This window comes from Rhinopithecus roxellana, chromosome 3 (genome assembly GCF_007565055.1).
Source record: "Rhinopithecus roxellana isolate Shanxi Qingling chromosome 3, ASM756505v1, whole genome shotgun sequence".
Classification (NCBI taxonomy): domain Eukaryota; kingdom Metazoa; phylum Chordata; class Mammalia; order Primates; family Cercopithecidae; genus Rhinopithecus; species Rhinopithecus roxellana.
The window spans coordinates 170,918,227-170,940,712 of NC_044551.1; the positions used below are offsets into that span (position 1 = coordinate 170,918,227).

The 22,486-nt window shown below is 47.4% G+C and overlaps 1 protein-coding gene across 7 annotated transcripts in view; it reads right to left on the minus strand.

The window, feature by feature from the left end:
* The window catches only part of ZNF346 (zinc finger protein 346), a 63,588-nt gene that overhangs the window by 10,557 nt on the left and 30,545 nt on the right, over nucleotides 1-22,486 (minus strand). Inside the window, exons 5-8 of one of the 7 annotated variants that reach the window (XM_010386402.1) lie at nucleotides 20,773-21,006; nucleotides 10,368-10,461; nucleotides 7,599-7,688; nucleotides 5,489-7,275 (exon numbers count right to left, since the gene is read on the minus strand). In XM_010386402.1, the coding sequence (XP_010384704.1) occupies nucleotides 7,601-7,688; nucleotides 10,368-10,461; nucleotides 20,773-21,006 (416 nt within the window). In that variant the 3' untranslated portion in view covers nucleotides 5,489-7,275; nucleotides 7,599-7,600. Of the gene's footprint in view, nucleotides 1-5,488; nucleotides 7,689-10,367; nucleotides 10,462-20,772; nucleotides 21,007-22,486 lie in introns of those variants that run through there. The other 6 variants (XM_030927404.1, XM_030927403.1, XM_010386405.1 and 3 more) reach the window with 6 other exon arrangements.

The window sequence follows — 22,486 nt, forward strand, 5'->3', positions numbered from 1 at the left end:
ATCCAGATAGTCATCAGAAATGAGTCTCTTCTCATCTGGAGTGCAGTGGTGTGACCTCGGCTCACTGCAACCTCCGCCTCCCAGGTTCAAGCAATACTCCTGCCTCAGCCTCCCGAGTAGCTGGAACTACAGACATATGCCACCATGCCTGGCTAATTTTTGTATTTGTAGTAGAGACCGGGTTTCACCATGTTGGCCAGGCTGGTCTTGAACTCCTGGCTTCAAGCAATCTGCCTGCCTTGGCTTCCCAAATGCTAGGGTTACAGGTGGGAGCCACGGAGCTCAGCCTCCTCTGTGTTGGCTTAGTTCTGAAGCAGGCTGTCCTTACATGCTGGACACTAACAGCTGAAGACTATGACTGTGATTACTCAGGTGGGTCACAGGCTCACTCCTGGAATCAGGGAGCAGGGTCAGTCCCTCGGAACCACAGAGTCTGAGAATGGAGCAGGTTTGTCACCCAAAGGAGAAAAGGAAAAGAAGGGCTGTGGAGCTGGCTTGACATCAGGTGTACTCCTAGACAGGTGACTGAGTTACAGCCCTCAAATAGAGCCTCCTGAGGGAAATGTCCTGAAGGAACAGGAAATCGGCCTTGGGAGTGAGCAGATATGCTAAGATCAAATCTCTCTCCAAGGCTACTTCTTGGTTGTATAAGGTCTGCAAGACTTTGTCCCTGACTTTCTCCTGTGAAATCAAGTCTTCTCCAGTTGTTCTTAGGGTTAACTGAAATAGGAAATACAGGGACTCTTGAAGTCACCCTGTTCTCTTCCCATTAAATCAAACAGTCAAGTCCCAGGGCTGGTCTACCTTGCCAGAAAAAAGAAGCGGACTCCACCTAGTGGCTAGTGGGGTCATTGTGCTGTAGAGCTGACCATTTACAGAACTGTAAGGTTTCTTCAGCGTTTTGACATTCCTAGACAGAGGAAGCAGCATATATGAACAGTAAGCTTGGGAGAGCCAGGCCAGGGACACGTCTGCCCTGTCTCTGTAATAGGGCTTTTCAAAGGGCAGAGAGGTGAGGTTAGGTGGATGGATGGTCAGAAGGAGAAAATGTTCTTCCTATTGTATTTTACATTAGTGACTGCTCATCAGAACATCTGGTTTGGGGGTTGGGACAGCTCATGTGGCAGGGACTGCTGTGAGGGAAGGGCTTTCTTCTTTTTTTTTAAGAGGCTCCCACTATGTTGTCCAGCCTGGACTTGAACTCCTGGGCTCAAGCGATCCTCCTGCCTCAGCCTCCTGAGCAGCTGGGATTACAGGCACGTGCACCACACCTGGCTTAGGGCTCTGGGAGGAAACTCTACCTGTTCATTGCTACTTCTTTTAGGATTTGAGCTGGGAACTGTGATTTCTTCTAACTTCCACTTCACTAGACAGTATCAAGGCCTCGGGTCACATATATCTGGTGGCAGTGCTCAGACCAACACTTAGGGCCCCTGAATCCCAGGCCATTGTCCCTCATGCCATCCCTCATTGGCTGCTATATAGGTACATGTCTAGATGTGTCTGCACTGGTGGGTTGTTATAGTCAAACAGCTGCTTTGCATCTAGCTCTGGGCTAAGAGCATGATTCCACTGCCTCTTGGTTCCATTTCATGCATGATTCCATTTCTTCCCCTCAGGTGTGACACCTGAGTAGTGTCACTGGCCAAAGAGCCCTGGGCCTGGGATAAGCAGGGGCTCCCCAGTAGTGGAGGGTGACTTTTCGCTGGACCCCAGTAAAGAATCACTTGTAGCCACTATGCTACTTTTCCCCCTGCCTCAGTCAGATTGAATTAGGATTCTGGCATTTCATAAATCACTCAATCTTATTACATGGAGCTATGTCAGATGCCATCTGCTTGTGGCCTTACCCCTGCTCCAGGGGGACTCAGGGTTTACTTCAGGTCAACAACAGAAAGAGCAGCAGTTACCATTTATATAGCATTTATCATGTGTAAGGCACTATTAATTATTTCATATCTATCTATTCTTTTAATTCTCACAATAACCCTATGAGGTAGGTACTAATGTTCCACCCTGAGGCAGGTTTGTGATGGCAGAGCTGGGATCCGAACCTTAGCTGCTTGCTTCCTAGAACCTGAGTTTTCGTCACTACACTAGACTACCTCTCCAGAGCTGATGCCTCTCTGAGACCCTCCCTAGGCACTAGAGCCATGAGCAGGGGCTCCCTCTCATGTTTGCCTGCTGTATACACCAGAATGGCCAATATTAAAAAAACTGACAACATCAAGTGCTAACCAAGACGTGGAGCTCGCCGGTGAGGATGTAAGTCAATCGAGCCACTTTGGAAAACAGTCTGGCAGTGTCTAGACAAGCTAAACGTATGCCTACTCTACGATCCCACGCCTAAGTCAATGAGTGAACGTGTGTACCAAGCAACATGTACAAAATCCCTCATAGCAGTTTTATTTATGATACCCCCAAACTAGAAACAACCCAATTGTCCCTCAACAGGATGGCTGGGCCAGGCGTGGTGGCTCACGCTTGTAATCCCAGTACTTTGGGAGGCTGAGGTGGGTGGATCCCTAGAGCCCAGGAGTTTGAGACCAGCCTGGGCAACACAGTGAGACCCCATCTCTACAAAAAACACGAAAAACTAGCAGGCATGGTGGCATGTGCCTGTAGTCCCAGCTACTTGGGGGGCTGAGGCGGGAGGATCACTTGAGCCCAGGAATTCAAGACCAGCCTGGGCAACAGAGTGAGACTCCATCTCTACAAAAAATAGAAAATATTAGCTGGTGTGGTGGCATGTGCCTGTAGTCTCAGCTACATGGGAGGTTGAGGTGGGAGGATCACTTGAGCCCAGGAGGTCGAGGTTGCAGTGAGTCTTGATGGCACCACTGCATTCTAGCCTGGGCGACAGTGAGAACGTCTCAAAAACAAAAACAAAAAAGTAGGATGGCTAAATTGTGCTATATTCAAATAAAGGACCACTACACAGCACGAAAAAATTCAACTTTTTTTTTTTTTTTTTTGAGACAGAGTCTTATTACGTCACCTAGGCTGGAGTGCAGTGGCGTGATCTCAGCTCACTTGCAACCTCTGCCTCCCGGGTTCAAGCGATTCTCCTGCCTCAGCCTCCCGAGCAGCTGGGATTATAGGCATGTGCCACCACCACGACTGGCTAATTTTTGTATTTTTAGTAGAGACAGGATTTTACCATGTTGGCTAGGCTGGTCTCGAACTCCTGACCTCAAGTGATGTGCCCACCTTGGCCTCCCAAAGTGCTGGGATTACAGGCATGAGCTACTGTGCCTGGCTGAAAAAAAAACTGAACTTCTGAGACATACAGTAATGTGGGTGAATTCCACAAACTAATATTGTGCAAAATGTATGATTCCATTTTGTAAAACTCAAGAGCAAGCAAAACTAATCTACAATGATAGAAGTCAAAATAGTGGTTACTTCTGGGGGACACTGACTAGGAGGGGAAATGAGGGAATGTTTTGGGGACCTGGCAATGTTTTGTATCTTGATCTGGAGGGTGACTGCCCCAATGTATACATATAAGTTAGGATTCATCAAATTGAAGCCTAAAATTGGTGCACATTACTGAATGTGTGGTGTACCTAAAAAAGTTTGGAAAAAAAAGGAAACAGTTAAACAATTTCTGGGTATGGTGCACAGTTGTTTTTGTCCCCTCTTCCCCCTGCATCCATTCCCCTTCAATCTGGAAACAGCCCTACAACTTTCTTCTTTTGGGGCTGCGTCACTTCCTCTCTCAATATGTTTTAGGTGCAGTTGACTCAGCTTTAGGCACATGACCCAGGCCCCAAATCAGAGTGCCTTTTCCCCTACCCACAATGATTAATTCAGGGATGAGAACAGGACTAAAGCAGTTGAGGCAATCCCAGATATTTTGTTGGAACTAGTGGAGAAAGGTGTTCTTTCCACTGTTGTTCTTAACGTATCAGGAGAGAAGCCTGGGGCTGCTGGTGGCCACCTTGGCATCTCTTGGAGAGAGCTTGCCTGACAGAGGGCACACAGAGGAAAGCAGGAGGACAGAAAATTCTTCCTGATGAGACCATCTCCGAGTACGGGTCCAGCTATCACTGTATGTGGATTTTTCATTAAGTGAATCAATACATTCACTTTTTTAGCTAATCGCTTTGGTTTGGCTTTTTTTTTTTTGAGACGGAATCTCCCTCTGTAGCCCAGGCTGGAGTGCAGTGGCGTGATCTTGGCTCACTGCAAGCTCCGCCCCCTGGGTTCACACCATTCTCCCACCTCAGCCTCCCAGGTAGCTGGGACTATAGGCACCTGCCACCACGCCCGGCTAATTTTTCTGCATTTTTAGTAGAGACAGGGTTTCACCGTGTTAGCCAGAATGGTCTTGAACTCCTGGCTCAAGTGATCCACCCGCCTCGGCCTCCCAAAGTGCTGGGGTTACAGGTGTGAGCCACCATGCCTGGCCTCCTTCTCTATATGGAATATCAACTCTTAGATCAAAGGTTGTTACGCAGATCAAATGCTAGCTTCCCAACCTCTCCAGCTTTTTCATACCCTTGGCTGAGTCAGCTCCTCATCCTGGGCATTCTTATCATCGTCATCATAATCTTTGACCGTGCGTGAACCCCCAAGGGCAAGAAAGTGTTAATCTCTAGGTCCCCTTACCAACAGGGCTGGCCACACAGCCGGCAGGGACTACAAAGTGGCTCATGGTATGATAGCCCACTGACCCCCTGCCCTTCATTTCCTTGCTTGGTAGATGGGGCTGAATCCGACATACTAGGTGGCTTAGAAGGACCCTGGGGAATTGCTGGAGCAGTCTGATCTTGGGAAGCTGAGAACCTCCCCTGGGGCTGTGTAGAGCCTTTCACAGCAGACCAGGAGCAGGGGCTGAGTGGTGCTGAATGGGAGCTGAGGCTGCCTGGGCCCCTTTCTCAAACCTGGCTGTCTACAGTAAAGGATGGACAAAGAGCTCTTGAGGCCACAACACCCCTTTCTGTTTTTAAATTTTAAAAATTATTATTTTTAGAGGCAGGGTCTTTCTTGCTCTTTGTCCAGACTGGAGTACAGTGGCATAATCATAGCTCACTGCTGCCTTGAACTCATGGTTAAAGCAATCCTCCTGCCTCACCCTTCCAGGTAGCTAGGACTACAGGCATGCACCACCACACTCGGCTATCTTCTTTTAAAATTTATTATTTATTTTTTTGGAGATAGGAGTCCTGCTCTGTCACCTAGGCTAGAGTACAGTGGTACAATCTCGGCTTACTGCAACCCTCCGCCTTCCGTGTTCAAGCGATTCTCCTGCCTCAGCCTCCCGAGTAGCTGGGACTACAGATGCGTGCCACCATGCCCAGCTGATTTTTGCATTTTTTATAGAGACAGGGTTTTGTCATGTTGGCCAGGCTGGTCTGGAACTCCTGACCTCAGGTTATCCACCTGCCTTGGCATCCCAAAGTGCCTGGATTACAGGCATGAGCCATGGCACCCGGCCTTAAAATTTATTTTTATACTTTATTTATTTATTTATTTTTTTTGGAGATAGAGTCTTGTTATGTTACCCTGGCTGGAGTGCAGTGGTTATTCACGGGCATGATCATAGCATACGACAGGCTGGAACTCCTGGGTTTGAATGGTCTTTCTGCCTTGGCCTCTTGAGCAGCTGGGACTATAGGTGCATGCCACCACAGCTGGCCATAACACTCCTCAGCTCATTTTTGAGTCATGGAAAATGCTCTTTCAAGAATCACCAGGCCTATGATAAGTCCCATGGAACAAACCTATCACTGTGTAAGAGCTGAGCAGGAAAAAACCATCTCTCCTCATACACCTCATTCATTCATTCAATAAAACTTCATGACACACCACTATGGACATCAGGAAGTAGAGATGAATAAGGCTGGGTCTCTGCCCTAAGTGATTAGCCTGGAAAGCCATACTGGACACAGTTTCCATACTGGCCTCCTTGTCTCCTTTCCTGCCCCTCCCTGCATTCCTTTACACAATAGCTAGAATTCTCTCAAACATAAAGCAGATCCCCAGCTTAAACCCTTTAAAGACCTTCACGAGGCTCTATGTGACAGGAGAAGCAGGAGAAGGTGGATGAGAAGATGAGGCTGTATTGCGTTCAGGGTACCTCAACTCAAGGGAGACTTTCACAGGGTGCTTGACTGTGTCCCAACTCCTAAAATGACTACTGGGGACTACTGAGGTCTGAATGGGGTGGGGGTGAGGGGTCAAGATAGACATACTAGATCCAGTGGCAATATGGCTCAAAACCCTAGGTTTGTTAAGTTGCAGTCTGGCTCATGGGGGAAATTCTTTATTTGATGCTTCAGTGACCAAGAGACAGAGCATTAGACACACACATAAGCACACACATACACACACACACACACACACATCCACACAATATGCAAAGCAAAGGCATTTCACAGGTGAAGGGATAGGGAGTGGGGGAAGGAGGCCACAAGAGCAGCTGGGGCTTCTCTGACACAATGAGGAGAAGCCTCTGATGGTGACACTCCTTGGAATTCTTGCCTCAAAGCTACAAGGAAAACTCTATCCCTGTGGACTCAGTCCCAGGCCACAAAACAGTAAAGACAGAGAAATCTGGGTGTGGGGCCTGGGGGACACCTGCTCCTCACTGTAGAAACCTGCATCAGCTCTCTATTTCTTTCCTTGGGACCCAGAAATCGCCTGGTGGATGATGGGGAAGGCTAGCACCACAGCAACCTGGGCAAGGTGGTCTGCTGCACAAGGGGGAAGAGAGGGCTAGTAGGGCTGAGGGTAGCAATGAACCTTACAGCTGGCTGGCATGAGACAGTTTGCCGTTAGGGGCAGAACCCTCAGGGAGACTTGCATGTGGGGCACTTTCCCATGTGACCTTGGGTCAGAGCACCTCTGATGGAGGAAGGGAAAGGTCCCATCCCCACTGGAGTGTCCTATAATCTCAGTGGACATGGAGGCCACCCCCAGCCCCAGCTCGTTGCTAACTGCTGCAGATCCTTAGCACCATTCAGGAACCGTGGAGAGGGCAGCGGGGGGAGCAATGCTCCACCAAGACTGTGTCACTGCTCCAGGAGGAGACTTCACAGTTGGCAGAAACCTGTGCAACTGGCCATATGTGGTCTAAGGCTCAGGAAAGCCTGCACCTTCTGGGGGAAGGCAGAGTGTTGTATTAGCTCCAAGCTTCCATGTTGCAGCCATTTCCTCCGTTTCCTGCCTCAGCCCAGGTTTGGCATGAAAGTTCCACATTTCACTGGAAATGTCCAGAGCCCAGGGAGATCTCTGTTCTTTAGTTGCAGGAACTGGCCCAAAACTGACCTTTAGAGGAAAGACAGGTGGCTGGGGCCTCAGCTCCTATGGCCCAAAGGGGTTAGGGAAGGGGGAAAGCCACCCTCCAAACTACCACCCGGTGAGACCCCAGGTCTCTCAATACCCTTGCCTCCCCTGTCATGACCTACAGGACCCCTGCCAAAGGGGAGCAGCAGGAGTGAATTAGCCTGGACCAATCAGAGGCTGTCTGTGGCCCAATGCTGCTTCAGGCCTGTGTACTTCCCTGGTGAGAACAAGGAGTGAGAGAGAGCCAAGGGCGCAGGGGAAGCTGGCTCATGGCTGGCCCAACGTGGGATGCTGGGCAGAATCACCTCTAGTCTTCCAAGGTGGTTGAATCTTTCTGAATGGGTTGCCTTTGCATTGGAATCTGGCCCAGGGATGATGCCACTGTTTTTGGTGACCTGTATTTGAGAAGGAACAAAGGAACAGGGTCAGTGTGTGGCAGCTGTATTGGCTTATTGCAATGATAGCACTGCCCTTTTAGGGCCTTGGAGTAATAGGCAGGGCACCTTTCCTTCACTGAGGTCCACTGTGGGCGGGCAGAATGCTGGATGCTTAGCTTCCATCATTCCATCCTCATGGCAATTCTGCCAGGTGAGAACAGCATCCTCATTTTACATACAAGGAAAGTAAAGTTCAGAAAGTTTAAGTGGCTGGCCCATAGTATGTTTTTTTTTTTTTTTTCCTGAGATGGAGTCTCGCTCTTGTCGCCCAGGCAGGAGTACAGTGGCACGATCTCTGCTCACTACAATGTCTGCCTCCCAGGTTGAAGCGATTCCCGTTACTCAGCCTCCCAAGTAGCTGGGATTATAGGCGCCCACGACCACACCCGGCTGATACTTGTATTTTTAGTAGAGACAAGGTTTCTCCAGGTTGGCCAGGCTGGTCTCCAACTCCCTACCTCAGGTGATCCACCCGCCTCGGTCTCCCAAAGTGCTGGGATTACAGGCGTGAGCCACGGCACCCGGCCGCAAAGTATGTTTTTAAGTGGTAGGTTCAGGACTGTAGCCAATGACTTTTCACTATACCAAACCACTGCTTACAGGGCCCTATACAAACTCATTCCATTTGGTAGTGGCAGAGTAAAATGAACGGGCTTCGAAGTCAAACAGGCTTGAATCCTAGGTCTAACTCCAAGTAACTAAGTGAGCTTGGGCAAGTCAATTAAACTATGTGATAATTAGACTTTCTTTGGTTGTAAAAGGTGGTGGGGGGGATATCCTAATTTCAGATCTTTTGTTGAGAATTTAATGAGACTGAATCAGGTGTTCAACAAATTATAGCTTTATCCTTACAGGATTAGAGGCTTTTAAAAAATTTTGAGACAGGATCTCACTCAGGCACCCAGGCTGGAGTACAGTGGTGCCATCAGAGCTCACTGCAACTCAAAGCTCACTCCACCTCCTGGGCTCAAGCTATTCTCTCACTTCAGCCTCTCAAGTCGTTGGGACTACAGGTGTGCATCGCCACACCTGTCTAACTTTATTTTTTGTAAACGAGGTCTTACTACATTGCCCATACTGGGAGAATTAGAGACTTATTGACTTGCCCAAGGTCACGCTGCTGGAAAGTTTAGCAAGAGATCAGTGAACAACACTAGCACTTTCAGGTCTGGGTAGCCCCACAGCGGGGCTCTGGTTGGCTTCAGGTTGTCTGTTGTAACTGCCATCATCCAAGCTGCAAGGGAGGTATGTATGCTGAAACACCGTGGGACTGAGTTGCTGGGGCTTGTCTCAAGTCTATACCTAAGAGTACCCCCAAAGTAAAAAACATATCCACAGGTAAAGAGGATGATCTGCTACAGTATGAGAGAGGAGACTCCAGGCAGAGTAGAGAGAATTAAGGACATTTTTTACACCAATACTCTGTGTTTCCACCAACTTTAAATCATTCAGCTCAGTGAGCAAAGCAAAATCAATGACCAAAGTCAAACAAACATTTCAGCAGCTTGCCCGCCTGAAACTCAGTTTCATTTCCTGTAAAATGGGAATGCTGCTACCCATCTCAGAAGGTTATGCTGGGGCCAGGTGCAGGGGCTCACACCTGTAATCCCAACACTTTGGGAGGCCGAGGCGGGCGGATCACTTGAGCTCAGGAGTTTGAGATCAGCCTGGCCAATGTGGTGAAACCCCATCTCTACCAAAAAAAAAAAAAAAAAAAAAAAAAAAAGGGGTTATGTTGTGGCGCACTGCTCATACCACACATTTCCCTTCAGAGAGGAAGGGACAGAACCACGTAGGCCCTCCAGACCAGGCCCTATCCTCTTCATATCAATGGTTCCATAACCTACTTCTGAGCCTGACGGCTTGGGAGGAGCATGCTGTGGGCCAGATAGGCTTCAATTTGAATCATGACCCTGCTTCATTCACATCACCACTTTGAATGCTGGTTGTCCATATGTGTAAAATGGGAATAATTATCTTTCCTCTCAGGACTGGAAGGATTACCTGAGAAAATATGCTTGACATATGGCCTGCAACAGAAGAGGGGCTCAATGAATGTTAGTCACTTCCAAGATTACCATGAACAGGTAACTCTCCGTTCACCTGGTTCCTTCAAAACCCTTATCACAATGTGTGATTATTGGTTGTTTACTTGCTTAGTCTGTTTCCTCCCACCAGGCTGTAAGGTCACGAGAGCAGAGGCTGGGTCTGTCTTGGCCACCATTCAGAAGATGCTCAATATATATCTGATGAATGAATGAGAAGGCCTGGTCATATTTGATAATGATCTATAGAGGGAACTCCTGCCAGCAAAGGATAGGGTCTCCAGGCCAGTGGAAAAACACTTCCCCAGAGTGCTACAGACCAGGAAAGCCAGGTGTTCTTAGGGTTCCACCAAGAAAATCATGTATGCTTCTCTATTAAAACCTTCAGCCCAACAGGTCCAAAAACTGGGCAGAAGCTGGTAGAGAAATACATATAGAGGAGACACTTGTTCCTGTTAAATGACTTATCTTCTGTTCACCGGAAAAAGGCTGCCAGGATTCCATTTCGGCCCAGAACTACCTGGCTTTGTTCTGACGCAGAAGTCCTGGGCTCCTGCTATGGATCCTAGAATTTCAAAAAATGGTTACTTACTGGTTCTTGTGTTTGAAGCCGCTGACATGAGCTTGGTACTGTTCTATGGAGTTCAGCACTATCTTACATGTTTTGCAGGGGTAGCCCTTTCCAGCTGAAACACATCAAAATCAAGATCTTAGTTATCCAGTAAGAAGTAACCTGAAGACTGTTGCTTTTCAGAGTGTACAAATGCCCTTCTAAGGACTGATAGGTGAGGCGAGGTGAGGTTGCTGGCCCTGATGAGAACCCAGAGGCCACAGTGTTCAGGAGGCAGAGACTGCATGCCTATGTGCTTCCTGGGGTTGGGAACATCCTCATTCCTGTGTCCCCCGTCCCAGTATAAAGCCTGGCCTAGACTAGCTGTCTGATAAAAGAATGACAGAACAAAGAAGTGACATTTGGTGTCTTTTCTACCTCGGCTGTGCTAACTGGCCTCATTAAGGATGCCCTTCACTGAGAGATCTCTGGGAAGGTGCCACTCTCCTAGGGCTTGCAGTAACAGTAATTAATGAGAACGCTGGTTATGAAAATCAATCTGTCTTTCTACCCTGGGAATCACAGACCGTATCTCACTTTACCAGGGCTGCTCCAATGACAAAGTGGCTTTTCCCACATGGTCTGGTAGTGAGGGAGGAGCCAGGAGAGGGAACTGAACTGCTGGTTCTGCTTTCATGTGACCTTAGCTAGATTCCTTCCTTTCTGAGCTTTTCTTTTTTTTTTTGAGCTCTGTGGCCAGGCTGGAGTGCAGTGGCACGATCTCAGCTCACTGCAACCTCTGCCTCCCAGGTTCAAGGGATTCTCCTGCCTCAGCCTCCTGAGTAGCTGGGACTACAGGCGTGTGCCACCATACCCAGCTAATTTTTGTATTTTTGGTAGAGACGGGGTTTTATCACGTTGGCCAGGATGGTCTCACTCTCTTGACCTGGCGCTCCACCCGCCTTGGCCTCCCAAAATGCTGGGGTTATAGGCGTGAGCCACTGTGCCCAGCATGATCCTTAGCTTTTCTTAACCTCAAACCAATTATACCACAACTTATTTATTTTTTTGAGACGGAGTCTCATTCTGTTGCCCAGACTGGAGTGCAGTGGAGCGATCTCGGCTCACTGCAAGCTCCGCCTCCCGGGTTCACGCCATTCTCCTGCCTCAGCCTTCTGAGTAGCTGGGACTACAGGCGCCCGCCATGACACCCGCCTAATTTTTTGTATTTTTAGTAGAGACGGGGTTTCACCGTGTTAGCCAGGATGGTCTTGAACTCCTGACCTCATGATCTGCCTGCCTCGGCCTCCCAAAGTGCTGGGATTACAGGAGTGAGCCACTGCGCCCGGCCCACAACTTATTTATTTAGAGACGGAGTTTTGCTCTTGTTGCCCAGGCTGGAGTGCAATGGCGTGATCTCCACTCCCTGCAACGTCCACCTCCAGGGTTCAAGCAATTCTCCTGCCTCAGCCTCCCAAGTAGCTGGGGCTACAGGTGCGCGCCACCATGCCTGGCTAATTTTTTTTTTTTTTTTTTGAGACGGAGTCTCGCTCTGTCACCCAGGCTTGAGTGCTGTGGCCGGAACTCAGCTCACTGCAAGCTCCGCCTCCCGGGTTCACGCCATTCTCCTGCCTCAGCCTCCGGAGTAGCTGGGACTATAGGCGCCCGCCACCTCGCCCGGCTAGTTTTTTTTTTTTTTTTTTTTTTTTTTTTTTTGTATTTTTAGTAGAGACAGGGTTTCACCGTGTTAGCCAAGATGGTCTCGATCTCCTGACCTTGTGATCCACCCGTCTCGGCCTACCAAAGTGCTGGGATTACAGGCTTGAGCCACCGTGCCCGGCCGCCTGGCTAATTTTTGTATTTTTAGTAGACAGGTTTTCACCATGTTGGCCAGGCTGGTTTCAAACTCCTGACCACAGATGATCTGCTTGCCTTGGTCTCCTCTCAAAGTGTTGGGATTATAGGCGTTGAGCCACTGTGCCCAGCCCAACTTATTTTTGATTTTTTTGAGACGGAGTCTCATTCTATCGCCCAGGCTGGAGTGCAGTGGAGGCACCTCCGCCTCCTGGGTTCAAGCGATTCTCCTGCCTCAGCCTCCCGAGTAGCTGGGATTATAGGTGTGCACCACCATGCCCAGGTAACTTTTGTATTTTTAGTAGAGACGGGGTTTCACCATGTTGGCCAGGCTGGTCTTGAACTCCTGTCCTCGTGATCCACCCACCTCAACCTCCCAAAGTGCTGGGATTACAGGCGTGAGCCACCGCGCCCGGCCATACCTGGGTAATTTTTGTATATTCTTTTTTTTGTAGAGATGGGGTTTTGCCATGTTGCCCAGGCTCCAAACCTCTTCACATTGGAACCAGGATGATCTGTCCATAAAACTCAAACTGGCAACGGCTTCCCAGTGCTCTTAGGGTAAAGGCCCACCTCCCTAACATGACCCACAAAGTCATGCGTGGACGCCTGCTCATTTCCTCCACATCACTATGTCCCACACTATCCTACTTGCCCTCTGGGGTCCTTTCTTGATCCCTGCTCCCCCACCTTATCTCCCCTCATTTTATGCCCACAGTCTTGCATTTGTCTTTTTTCCTGAAGTTTGTCACAGTTGTAACTATTTGCTCAATGCCTGTATTCTCTGCTAGACTGTAAGCTCCATAAAGACATAGACAATACCTGTCTTGTTTACTACATATATACCACCATGCCTGGCACATATTAGGTAAAAGTCCAATAAATACTTATTGACTATCTATGAATTTAGTAAGACTTGAAAAGTTGTCCTGTATATAAAAGCTGAAGAAACTGGGGGACCAGCATGGGGCTCAGAAACCAGCTCTACTGAGTGGGAGACAAGACCCTAATTAGGGAGAGTAAGTGATGGGGTGAAGCAGAGAAGGATTTCAGTAACCTGGAGGGGACATTCAATGCTCTAGGGGCAAGAAGGATTTGCCTGAATGCTATGTAGGTTTTAGTTCTGACCTTCTTTGGTAAATATGAGAGAAACGCAAGCCTGGAGTATAAAACCACTCTAAGCCTTATTTGATCTGCTTGGTAGATGATGCATTTGCCCCGATGGGATCTGGATACCCTAGGTCATCTTACAGTAGATCCATACTTGCCATAAGACACTTGTCAGGGACCCTCAGGAACTACTCTCTGGATCCAACACAGAACTACATTGGGTTTCAATGTGGGCTCAGGCTCTGCCACTCTTTAGTGTGGAACCCTGGGCAAATCACTTCATCTTTCTGGTTTTAATATCCTCATCTGTAAAATAGTGATAATCAAAGTTGTTCAACAGAGTTATTGTCAGGATTATATCAGGTAATTAAATATGACAGCACCGAGCCCAGCCCTGGGCCATAGCTCCTATCAGGAAGTGTTAGATGACTTGACTAAATGAATAAAGTAAATGAATGAATGGCTTTGAAGGAAGCCAGCAGGGAGAAGTCAAGCTGTTAACAAACCTAAATAGGACGGGCTCATGCCTGTAATCCCAGCACTTTGGGAGGGTAAGGTGGGTGGATCACTTGAGGCCAGGAGTTCCAGACCAGCCTAGCCAACATGGTGAAACCGTCTCTACAAAAACAAAAACACCTGAATTCTTTGCTAAGGTAGAATCCTTGTCAGTTGAAGTCATTGCTTGCATATGCTGGGTCAACAGCCCACCTCTGTAAATAAGAAGGGGGATAGAGTGGGGCTCAGTGCCTCTGCTAGACATTCTATACTTGGAAAGCCTTCTGCCAAGTATGCTCAGAGCTGGAGGCAGGTGGAAGGAGTGTAAGGTTTGGAGCCACACAGAGCTAAAGACCCACAGTGATATCAACATTTATTAACATCAAGGTCCTATCAGCTGTATGAGCTCGAACCATTCACTCCGGGTCTCAACCTCTTTGTGAAGTGGTTGAAATTGTATCTATAGGAATGTGTGGAAATTAAAATTATAATGTATATACTCCTATCAAAAGGGGATCTAATACCCCTGCCTCTCTGCCTATTTTTTTTTTTTAAATAAAAAAGTATTGATTTTCTTCAAATCCAAGTCCTCTTGAAAATCTATGATCTCAGGCTGGGCACGGTGACTCACACGTGTAATTCCAGCACTTTGGGAGGCCGAGGCGGCTACATCACCTGAGGTCAGGAGTCTGAGACCAGCATGGCTGACATGGTGAAACCCCGTCTCTACTAAAAATACAAAATTAGCCAGCCGTGGTGGCGCATGCCTGTAATCCCAGCTACTTGGGAGGCTGAGGCAGGAGAACTGCTTGAACCTAGGAGGTGGAGGCTGTGGTAAGCCAAGATCGCGCCATTGCACTCCAGCCTGGGCAACAAGAGCAAAATTCTGTCTCAAAAAACACAACAAAAAAACAACTGATTTTTCTTTTTATTTTTTTGAGACAGGGTCTCACCCTGTCACCTAGACTGGAGTGCAGTGGCACAATCTTGGCTCACCACAACCTCTGCCTCCCAGGCTCAAGCAATTCTCCTGCCTCAGCATCCTGAGAAGCTGGGATTACAGGTGCATGCCAACATGCCCGGTTAGTTTTTGCATTTTTAGTAGACACAGGGTTTTGCCATGTTGACCAGGCTGGTGTTCAACTCCTGACCTCAAATGATCTACGCACCTCGGCCTCCCAAAGTGCTGGGATTACAGGTGTGAGCCACTGCACCCGGCCAAGAACACGGGATTTTAAAGTCATGTTATTTGGCTTGATTGCCACCTGCATCTCTACTTGATAATATACAACTTAGTTTTAGAGTTTTTATTTGTTCTACATAAGGACCAAAAAAAAGAGAAAAAACAAAACTTAAAGAGACACAGGTCGTGTTTTTTTTTTTTGTTTTTTTTTTTGAGACAAAATTTCACTCTTGTCACCCAGGGTGGAGTGCAATGGCACGATCTCGGCTCACTGCAACCTCCGCCTCCTGGGTTCAAGTAATTCTCCTGCTGGGATTACAGGCGCCCGCCACCACACCCGGCTAATTTTTTGTATTTTTAGTGGAGATGGGGTTTCACCAGGTTGGCCAGGCTGGTCTCGAACTCCTGACCTCAGGTGATCCACCTGCCTCGGCCTCCCAAAGTGCTGAGATTACAGGTGTGAGCCACCACACCCAGCCACAGACAGAGGTCTTTCTATAGTACGTTCCTCTATGTATTTGAGAACTTGAAATAACTAGCATAAAATGAATATTCCATTCAGTAATAATTTTTTAAAATTTATTTTATTATACTTCAAGTTCTAGGGTACATGTGCACAACGTGCAGGTTACATATGTATACATGTGCCATGTTGGTGTGCTGCACTCATTAACTTGTCATTTACATTAGGTATATCTCCTAATGCTATCCCTCCCCCCTCCCCCCGCCCCACGACAGGTCCCGGTGTGTGATGTACCCCACCCTGTGTCCAAGTGTTTTCATTGTTCAATTCCCACCTATGAGTAAGAACATGCGGTGTCTGGTTTTCTGTCCTTGCAATAGTTTGCTCAGAATGATGGTTTCCAGCTTCATCCATGTCCCTACAAAGGACATGAATTCATCCTTTTTTATGGCTGCATAGTATTCCATGGTGTATATGTGCCACATTTTCTTAATCCAGCCTGTCACTGATGGACATTCGGGTTGGTTCCAAGTCTTTGCTATTGTGAATAGTGCCGCAATAAACATACGTGTGCATGTGTCTTTAGAGGAGCATGATTTATAATCCCTTGGGTATATGCCCAGTAATGGGATGGCTGGGTCAAATGGTATTTCTAGTTCTAGATCCTTGAGGAATCGCCACGCTGTCTTCCACAATGGTTGAACTAGTTTACAGTCCCACCAACAGTAAAAGTGTTCCTATTTCTCCACATCCTCTCCAGCACCTGTTGTTTTCTGACTTTTTAGATTTTTTTTTTTTTTGAGATGGAGTCTCGCTCTGTCGTCCAGGTTGGAGTGCAGTGGTGTGATCTCAGCTCACTGCAACCAGGTTCAAGAGATTCTCCTGACTCAGACTCCTGAGCAGCTGGCACTACAAGCACATGCCACCACGACCAGCTAATATTTTTTTTTTTTGAGACGGAGTCTGGCTTTTTTGCCCAGGCTTGGAGTTCAGTGGCATGATCTCGGCTCACTGCAACCTCCTCCTCCTGGGTTCAAGCGATTCTCGTGCCTCAGCCTCCAGAGTAGCTGGGATTACTGGCGTATGCCACCATGCCTGGTTAATTTTTGTATTTTTAATAGAGATGGGGTTTCTCCATGTTGGTCAGACTGGTCTCGAGCTCCCAACCTCAGGTGATCTGCCTGCCTTGGCCTCCCAAAGTGCTGGGATTACAGGTGTGAGCCACCGCACCCGGCCAATTTTTGTATTTTTAGTAGAGACGGGGTTTTGCCATCTTGGCCAGGCTGATCTCGAACTCCTGACCTCAAGTGATCCACCTACCATGGCCTCCTAAAGTGCTGGGATTACAGGTGTGAGCCACTGTGCCTGGCCCTAGTTTTCGATTTTAATCAATAAGTTATTCCTGAGGCAGGGGGAGATACTTTGCTGGTTCAAATTAAAAAGGACTCAACAAGGCCAAATTTATGTTAAGAAAACCTTTGGAAAAGCCTAGTATTTTTCTCCTACCAAGTCTTTCTAGACTGGACACCAGGATGTTGAAAACACTGACATTACCCCTTTATTACCAAAGATATGGAGTCAATTTCCAGTTTCCACACATTTATGAAGTAACTTTCTCAAATTCTCTTAGTGCCCACAGTTTCAGGGATAGCTATATGAAGTCTCAAAAAAATCGACACATTAGGGCCGAGTGTGGTGGGTTCGCGCCTGTAATTCCAGCATGTTGGGAGGTCAAGGCAGGTGAATCACCTGAGGTCAGGAGTTTGAGACCAGCCTGGCCAACATGATGAAACCGTCTCTACTAAAGATACAAAAATTAGCCAGGTGTCGCGGCGGGTGTCTACAATCCCAGCTAGTTAGGAGGCTGAGGCAGGAGAATCGCTTGAACCCAGGAGGTGGAGGTTGCAGTGAGCCGAGATAGAACCAGTGCACTCCAGCCTGGGTGACAGAGCGAGACTCTGTCTTACAAAAAAAAAAAAAAAAAAAAACTACACACTTGTAAATGTAATATATAATAGTAGTTATGTAGCAAAATCTATATATTAGTAAAATTTCAATACAATTGTTTACTTTTCAGAAAGGTATCTTTACCATAAAGAAGCTACTATTTCTTAATTTACAGAACCAGTTTTTACTCAGAAATCTGAGTAAATCGAATTAGTTAAGTTCACTTGAGGTCTTTCTGTTCTGGAGTAATAGCTTATACTATGCAATTATTACAGTAGCCCCGCCACCACACCCCACTCACCATCTGCAGATTTGCTTTCTATAGTTTCAGTTATCTGTGGTCTACTGTAGTCCAAAAATATAAAATAAAAAATGCTGGCCAGGTAAGGTGGCTCATGCCTGTAATCCCAGCACTTTGTGAGGCTGAGCTGTGTGGATCACAAGGTCAGGAGTTCAAGACCAGCCTGGCCAACATGGTGAAACCCTATCTCTACTAAAAATAAAAAAAATTAGCTGGGTGTGGTGGTAGGCACCTGTAATCCCAGCTACTCGGGAGGCTGAGGCAGGAGAATCACTTGAAACTGGAAGGCGGAGGCTGCAGTGAGCCGAGATGGCACCACTATACTCCAGCCTGGGCAACAAGAGCAAAAGTCAGTCTCAAAAAGAAAAAAAAGAAAGAAAAAAAAAAAAGCCAGCTCTGGCATGGTGGCTCATGTCTGTAATCCCAGTACTTTGGGAGGCCAAGGTGGGTGGATCACTTGAGCCCAGGAGTTCAAGACCAGCCTGGGCAACATGGCGAGACTGTGACTCTACAAAAAACAAAAAAGTAGCCAGGTGGGGTGGCACACACCTGTGATTAAGCAATTTGGGAGGCTGAGGTGGGAGGAATGCTTGCGTCTTGGAGCTCATGACTGCAGTGAGCCATAATTGTGCACTGCGCTCCAGCCTGTGTGACAGAGAAGACCCTATCAAAAAAAAAAAAAAAAAAAATCCAGAAATGAACAATTCATAAGTTTTTTAAGTGCTGGCTATTCTGAGTAGCATGATGAAATCTCAAGTTATCCCATAGTACTCTGTTCAGAATGTGAATCATCTCTTTGTTCACCACACTGTATATGCTATCTGCTCATTAGTGCCTTAGCCATGTTGGTTCTCAGAGAGAAAAACACAGTATATAGAGGGTTTGGTATTATCCACCATTTCAGGCATCCATGGGGGGTTTTGCAATGTATCCCCTATGGACTAGGCGTGGACTAGTATATTCTAAAAATGTGTTAGTACGTCACAAAATGTTAAAATATACATCAACTTTGAAATGTTTTAAGAATACAATTGGAATGTACAGTAAAAAGGCAGCAAATATTTTCTCCCAATGAATTCACAGCAAACAAGAACACATGTAAGAAAAACTATCATCAAGGTGGATAATTTTTTACCTCTCTTAACCGTATAATATTCATGAAAACTGAATTTCTTCCAGGTCTTTTAAAATTACCCTTAATGTATAAGAAATGGTCCCTACATTCTAATTTTTCTCTTAAGTGTGAAGTTGGTGATTTTATAAAAAGACCCTGGCCGGGCGCGGTGGCTCAAGCCTGTAATCCCAGCACTTTGGGAGGCCGAGACGGGCGGATCACGAGGTCAGGAGATCGAGACCATCCTGGCTAACATGGTGAAACCCCATCTCTACTAAAAAATACAAAAAAAAACTAGCTGGGCGAGGTGGCGGGCGCCTGTAGTCCCAGCTACTCGGGAGTCTGAGGCAGGAGAATGGCGTAAACCTGGGAGGCGGAGCTTGCAGTGAGCTGAGATCCGGCCACTGCACTCCAGTCTGGGTGACAGAGCGAGACTCCGTCTCAAAAAAAAAAAAAAAACTTAGGAAGATCCGTGAGGTGTGGTGGCTCACGCCTGTAATCCCAGAACTTTGGGAGGCCAAGGTGGGCAGATCACCTGAAGTCAGAAGTTTGAAACCAGCCTGGCAAACATGGTGAAACCCTGTCTCTACTAAAAATACAAAATTTAGCTGGGCATGGTGGCATGTGCCTGTAGTCTCAGCTAGTTGGGAGGCTGAGGCAGGAGAATCGCTCGAACCCGAGAGGTGGAGGTTGCAGTGAGCCGAGATCATACTGCTGTACTCCAGCCTGGGTGACAGAGGGAGACTCAGTCTCAAAATACGGAAGACCACCTTTCCAGTCAACTTTAAGAAATGTTCATTTTAAAACAGCATTAAAAGTACCAAAATACACAAATACTTTGGGCAAGACTTAAATGCATACTTGATAAAAGCAAGCTGCGTGTAATGGCTCATGCCTGTAATCACAGCAATTTGGGCAGCCAAGGTAGGAGGATCACTAGAGTCTAAGAGTTCATGACCTGCTCAGGCAACAAACAGAGACCCTGTTTTTTTTTTTTTTTTTTGAGATGGAGTCTTGCTCTGTTGCCAGGCTGGAGTGCAGTAGCACGATCTTGGCTTACTGCAACCTCTACCTCCCGGGTTCAAGCGATTCTCCTGCCTCAGCCTCCCGAGTAGCTGGGACCATAGGTGCGTGCCACCACACTCAGCTAATTTTTGTATTTTTAGTAGAGATGGGGTTTCACCATATCAGCCAGGATGGTCTCGCTCTCTTGACCTCATGGTCCACCCACCTTAGCCTCCCAAAGTGTTGGGATTACAGGCGTGAGCCACTGCACCCGGCAAGAGACCCTCTTATTAAAAAAAAAAAAAAAAAAAAAAAAAGGACGGACGCGGTGGCTTGAGACTCCCGCCTCAAAAAAAAGAAAAACAAAAACAACAACAGAGGGATTTCTATATAAATCTGGCTTTCCAGAGTCTTTGGAAAACCTGAAAGAGGGCCGGGCACAGTGGCTCGTGCCTGTAATCCCAGCACTTTGGGAGGCTGAGGCGGGTGGATCACGAGGTCAGGAGATCGAGACCATCCTGGCTAACATGGTGAAACCCCATCTCTACTAAAAATACAAAAAAATTAGCTGGGCGTGGTGGCAGGCGCCCGTAGTCCCAGCAACTTGGGAGGCTGAGGGAGGAGAATGGCTAGAACCTGGGAGGCGGAGCTTGCAGTGGGCTGAGATCGTGCTACTGCACTCCAGCACTCCAGCCTGGGCGACAGAGCAAGACTCCGTCTCAAAAAAGAAAAAAAAAAAAAAAAAAGAAAACCTGAAAGATATGGTAACAGCTGAGTAGGAGTGGCATTCACTCTTCAGCTGACCATATCCCCTTCCTGGCTTTCATTTTAATTTCTCATCTGGCTTCTGTAGGCATCTGAGTTTGCAAACTCTACTCACAAGACCTAAGGAGGAAAAGCACAACGTCGGCTGGTCCAGGGAGCCCCAGTGGCTAAGCCCTGGTCCAGCTCTGGGTGTGAGCTAGGCCCCCTCACCTGGAAAGTCAGTGACAGCAGGGTCCGCCAGCCGCCCATAGCGTGCCATTAGTTTGAGCTTGGTCTCCTGTTTTCTGTGTTTCTTGCCCACATAATGTTGTTGAGCCATGACAGGGTCGTTGAAAGTCGCATGGCAGAGGCTGCAGAACTTGTCTGGGTCTATCATCTCTCTATTCTGGTGCAAGGCTAAGGTGGAGGCCACAAGGAAAGGATTTGTAAGGCGTTTCGACAGAGCTGCGGTGAGAGAGTTCAAACAGAAACAATGAAAAACCCAGAAGGTGCCAGGCTTTTGAGTATGCTGAATAGAAAGGGCTGTGACACCAGTTAATCCCACTTGCAGATGTGGCACTGCCTGTGTGAATCACACACGTGACTGCATTCTCTAATTGGGAAACCTGCGAAGATCTGAGGGAGCCCAAAGACTGGCTATTTCATTCAGCAACTTTAACTACTTTAAGCCCACAAATCCTGATTTTTCTCATATTCTTAGGAGGCTCTGAACTTCTCCTATCAAGTTGTCAAATTACAATAGACTAGAGATGCATACTTGCATTCTTGCAGGGATACCTCAGCATTTCCCAGAACTTCACAGCAAGTGGGACACAAAGTTTGGGAGTTTTATTCTCATCCTTGAAGTAATACAGTTGCAGAGCTGGGAACCAATGCACAGATACAGAAATTGAGGCTTGAGTTCCTGGAGCTCATACAGGGTCATTTAGAAAAGGTAACCATACTAGGGATGCCTTTTAGGCTACGTTGCATATTAATAGGCAGAGCAGAGAGAAAAGAGGACCATTAACATTTAGTTATGCGTTTTGCTCATGCCTGTAATTCCAGGGCTTTGGGAGGCCAAGGCAGGCGGATCACGAGGTCAAGAGATTGAGACCATCCTGGCCAACATGGTGAAACCCCATCTCTCCTAAAAATACAAAAATTAGCTGGGCATGGTGGCATGTGCCTGTAATCCCAGCTACTCGGGAGGCTGAGGCAGGAGAATCACTTCAACCCGGGAGGCGGAGGTTGCAGCGAGCCGAGATCGTGCCATTGCACTCCAGCCTGGGCGACAAGAGCGGAAACTCCGTCTCAAGAAAAAAAAAAAAAAAAAAAAAAATTAGTGATGTGTATTGTATATGTATTTTCTCCTTTGGTCCTCAGAACTACCCCAATGAGGTAGGTATCACTTTGCCACATTATTCAGAAAAACTGAGGCTCAGACGAGTGAAGTGGCTTGCCCAAGGTGACCCAGCTAGTGAGTGAAGCCAGGTTTGTGACCCTAAAGCCTATGCTCTCTTTGCTACGCTAGGCTGCCAGAGTGTGGCAAGAAGACCTGAAGGCTATAGCTCTTACTTTCACCTTCAGAAAACATCCCTGATTCTGGCCAATGAATTCATTTAATCAGAACCTGGTGTAGGCATACCTGTGAGCCTCTTGTGCATCAACATATGGCTAGATGTTGACTGCAGGCTGCGCTGCTGCCTCATAAAGTGGATGCCACAACTCACTAACAAGTCCATGTGGCTGAAATGGTGTCAACCTAGCAACTACTGCTTTAAAAATGTGGGGCCCAGAAGCCCTCACCAGTGGTGGAGGATGGATGGGACTCAGAAGGACTGAGATGAGATGTCTCAGATGCTCTTCCATACCTGTATCACTTCAACTGGGGAAGTTTTGAGGATTTTGGGCAAGCCAGAAGAAATTTTCTGGCCTTTCCCAC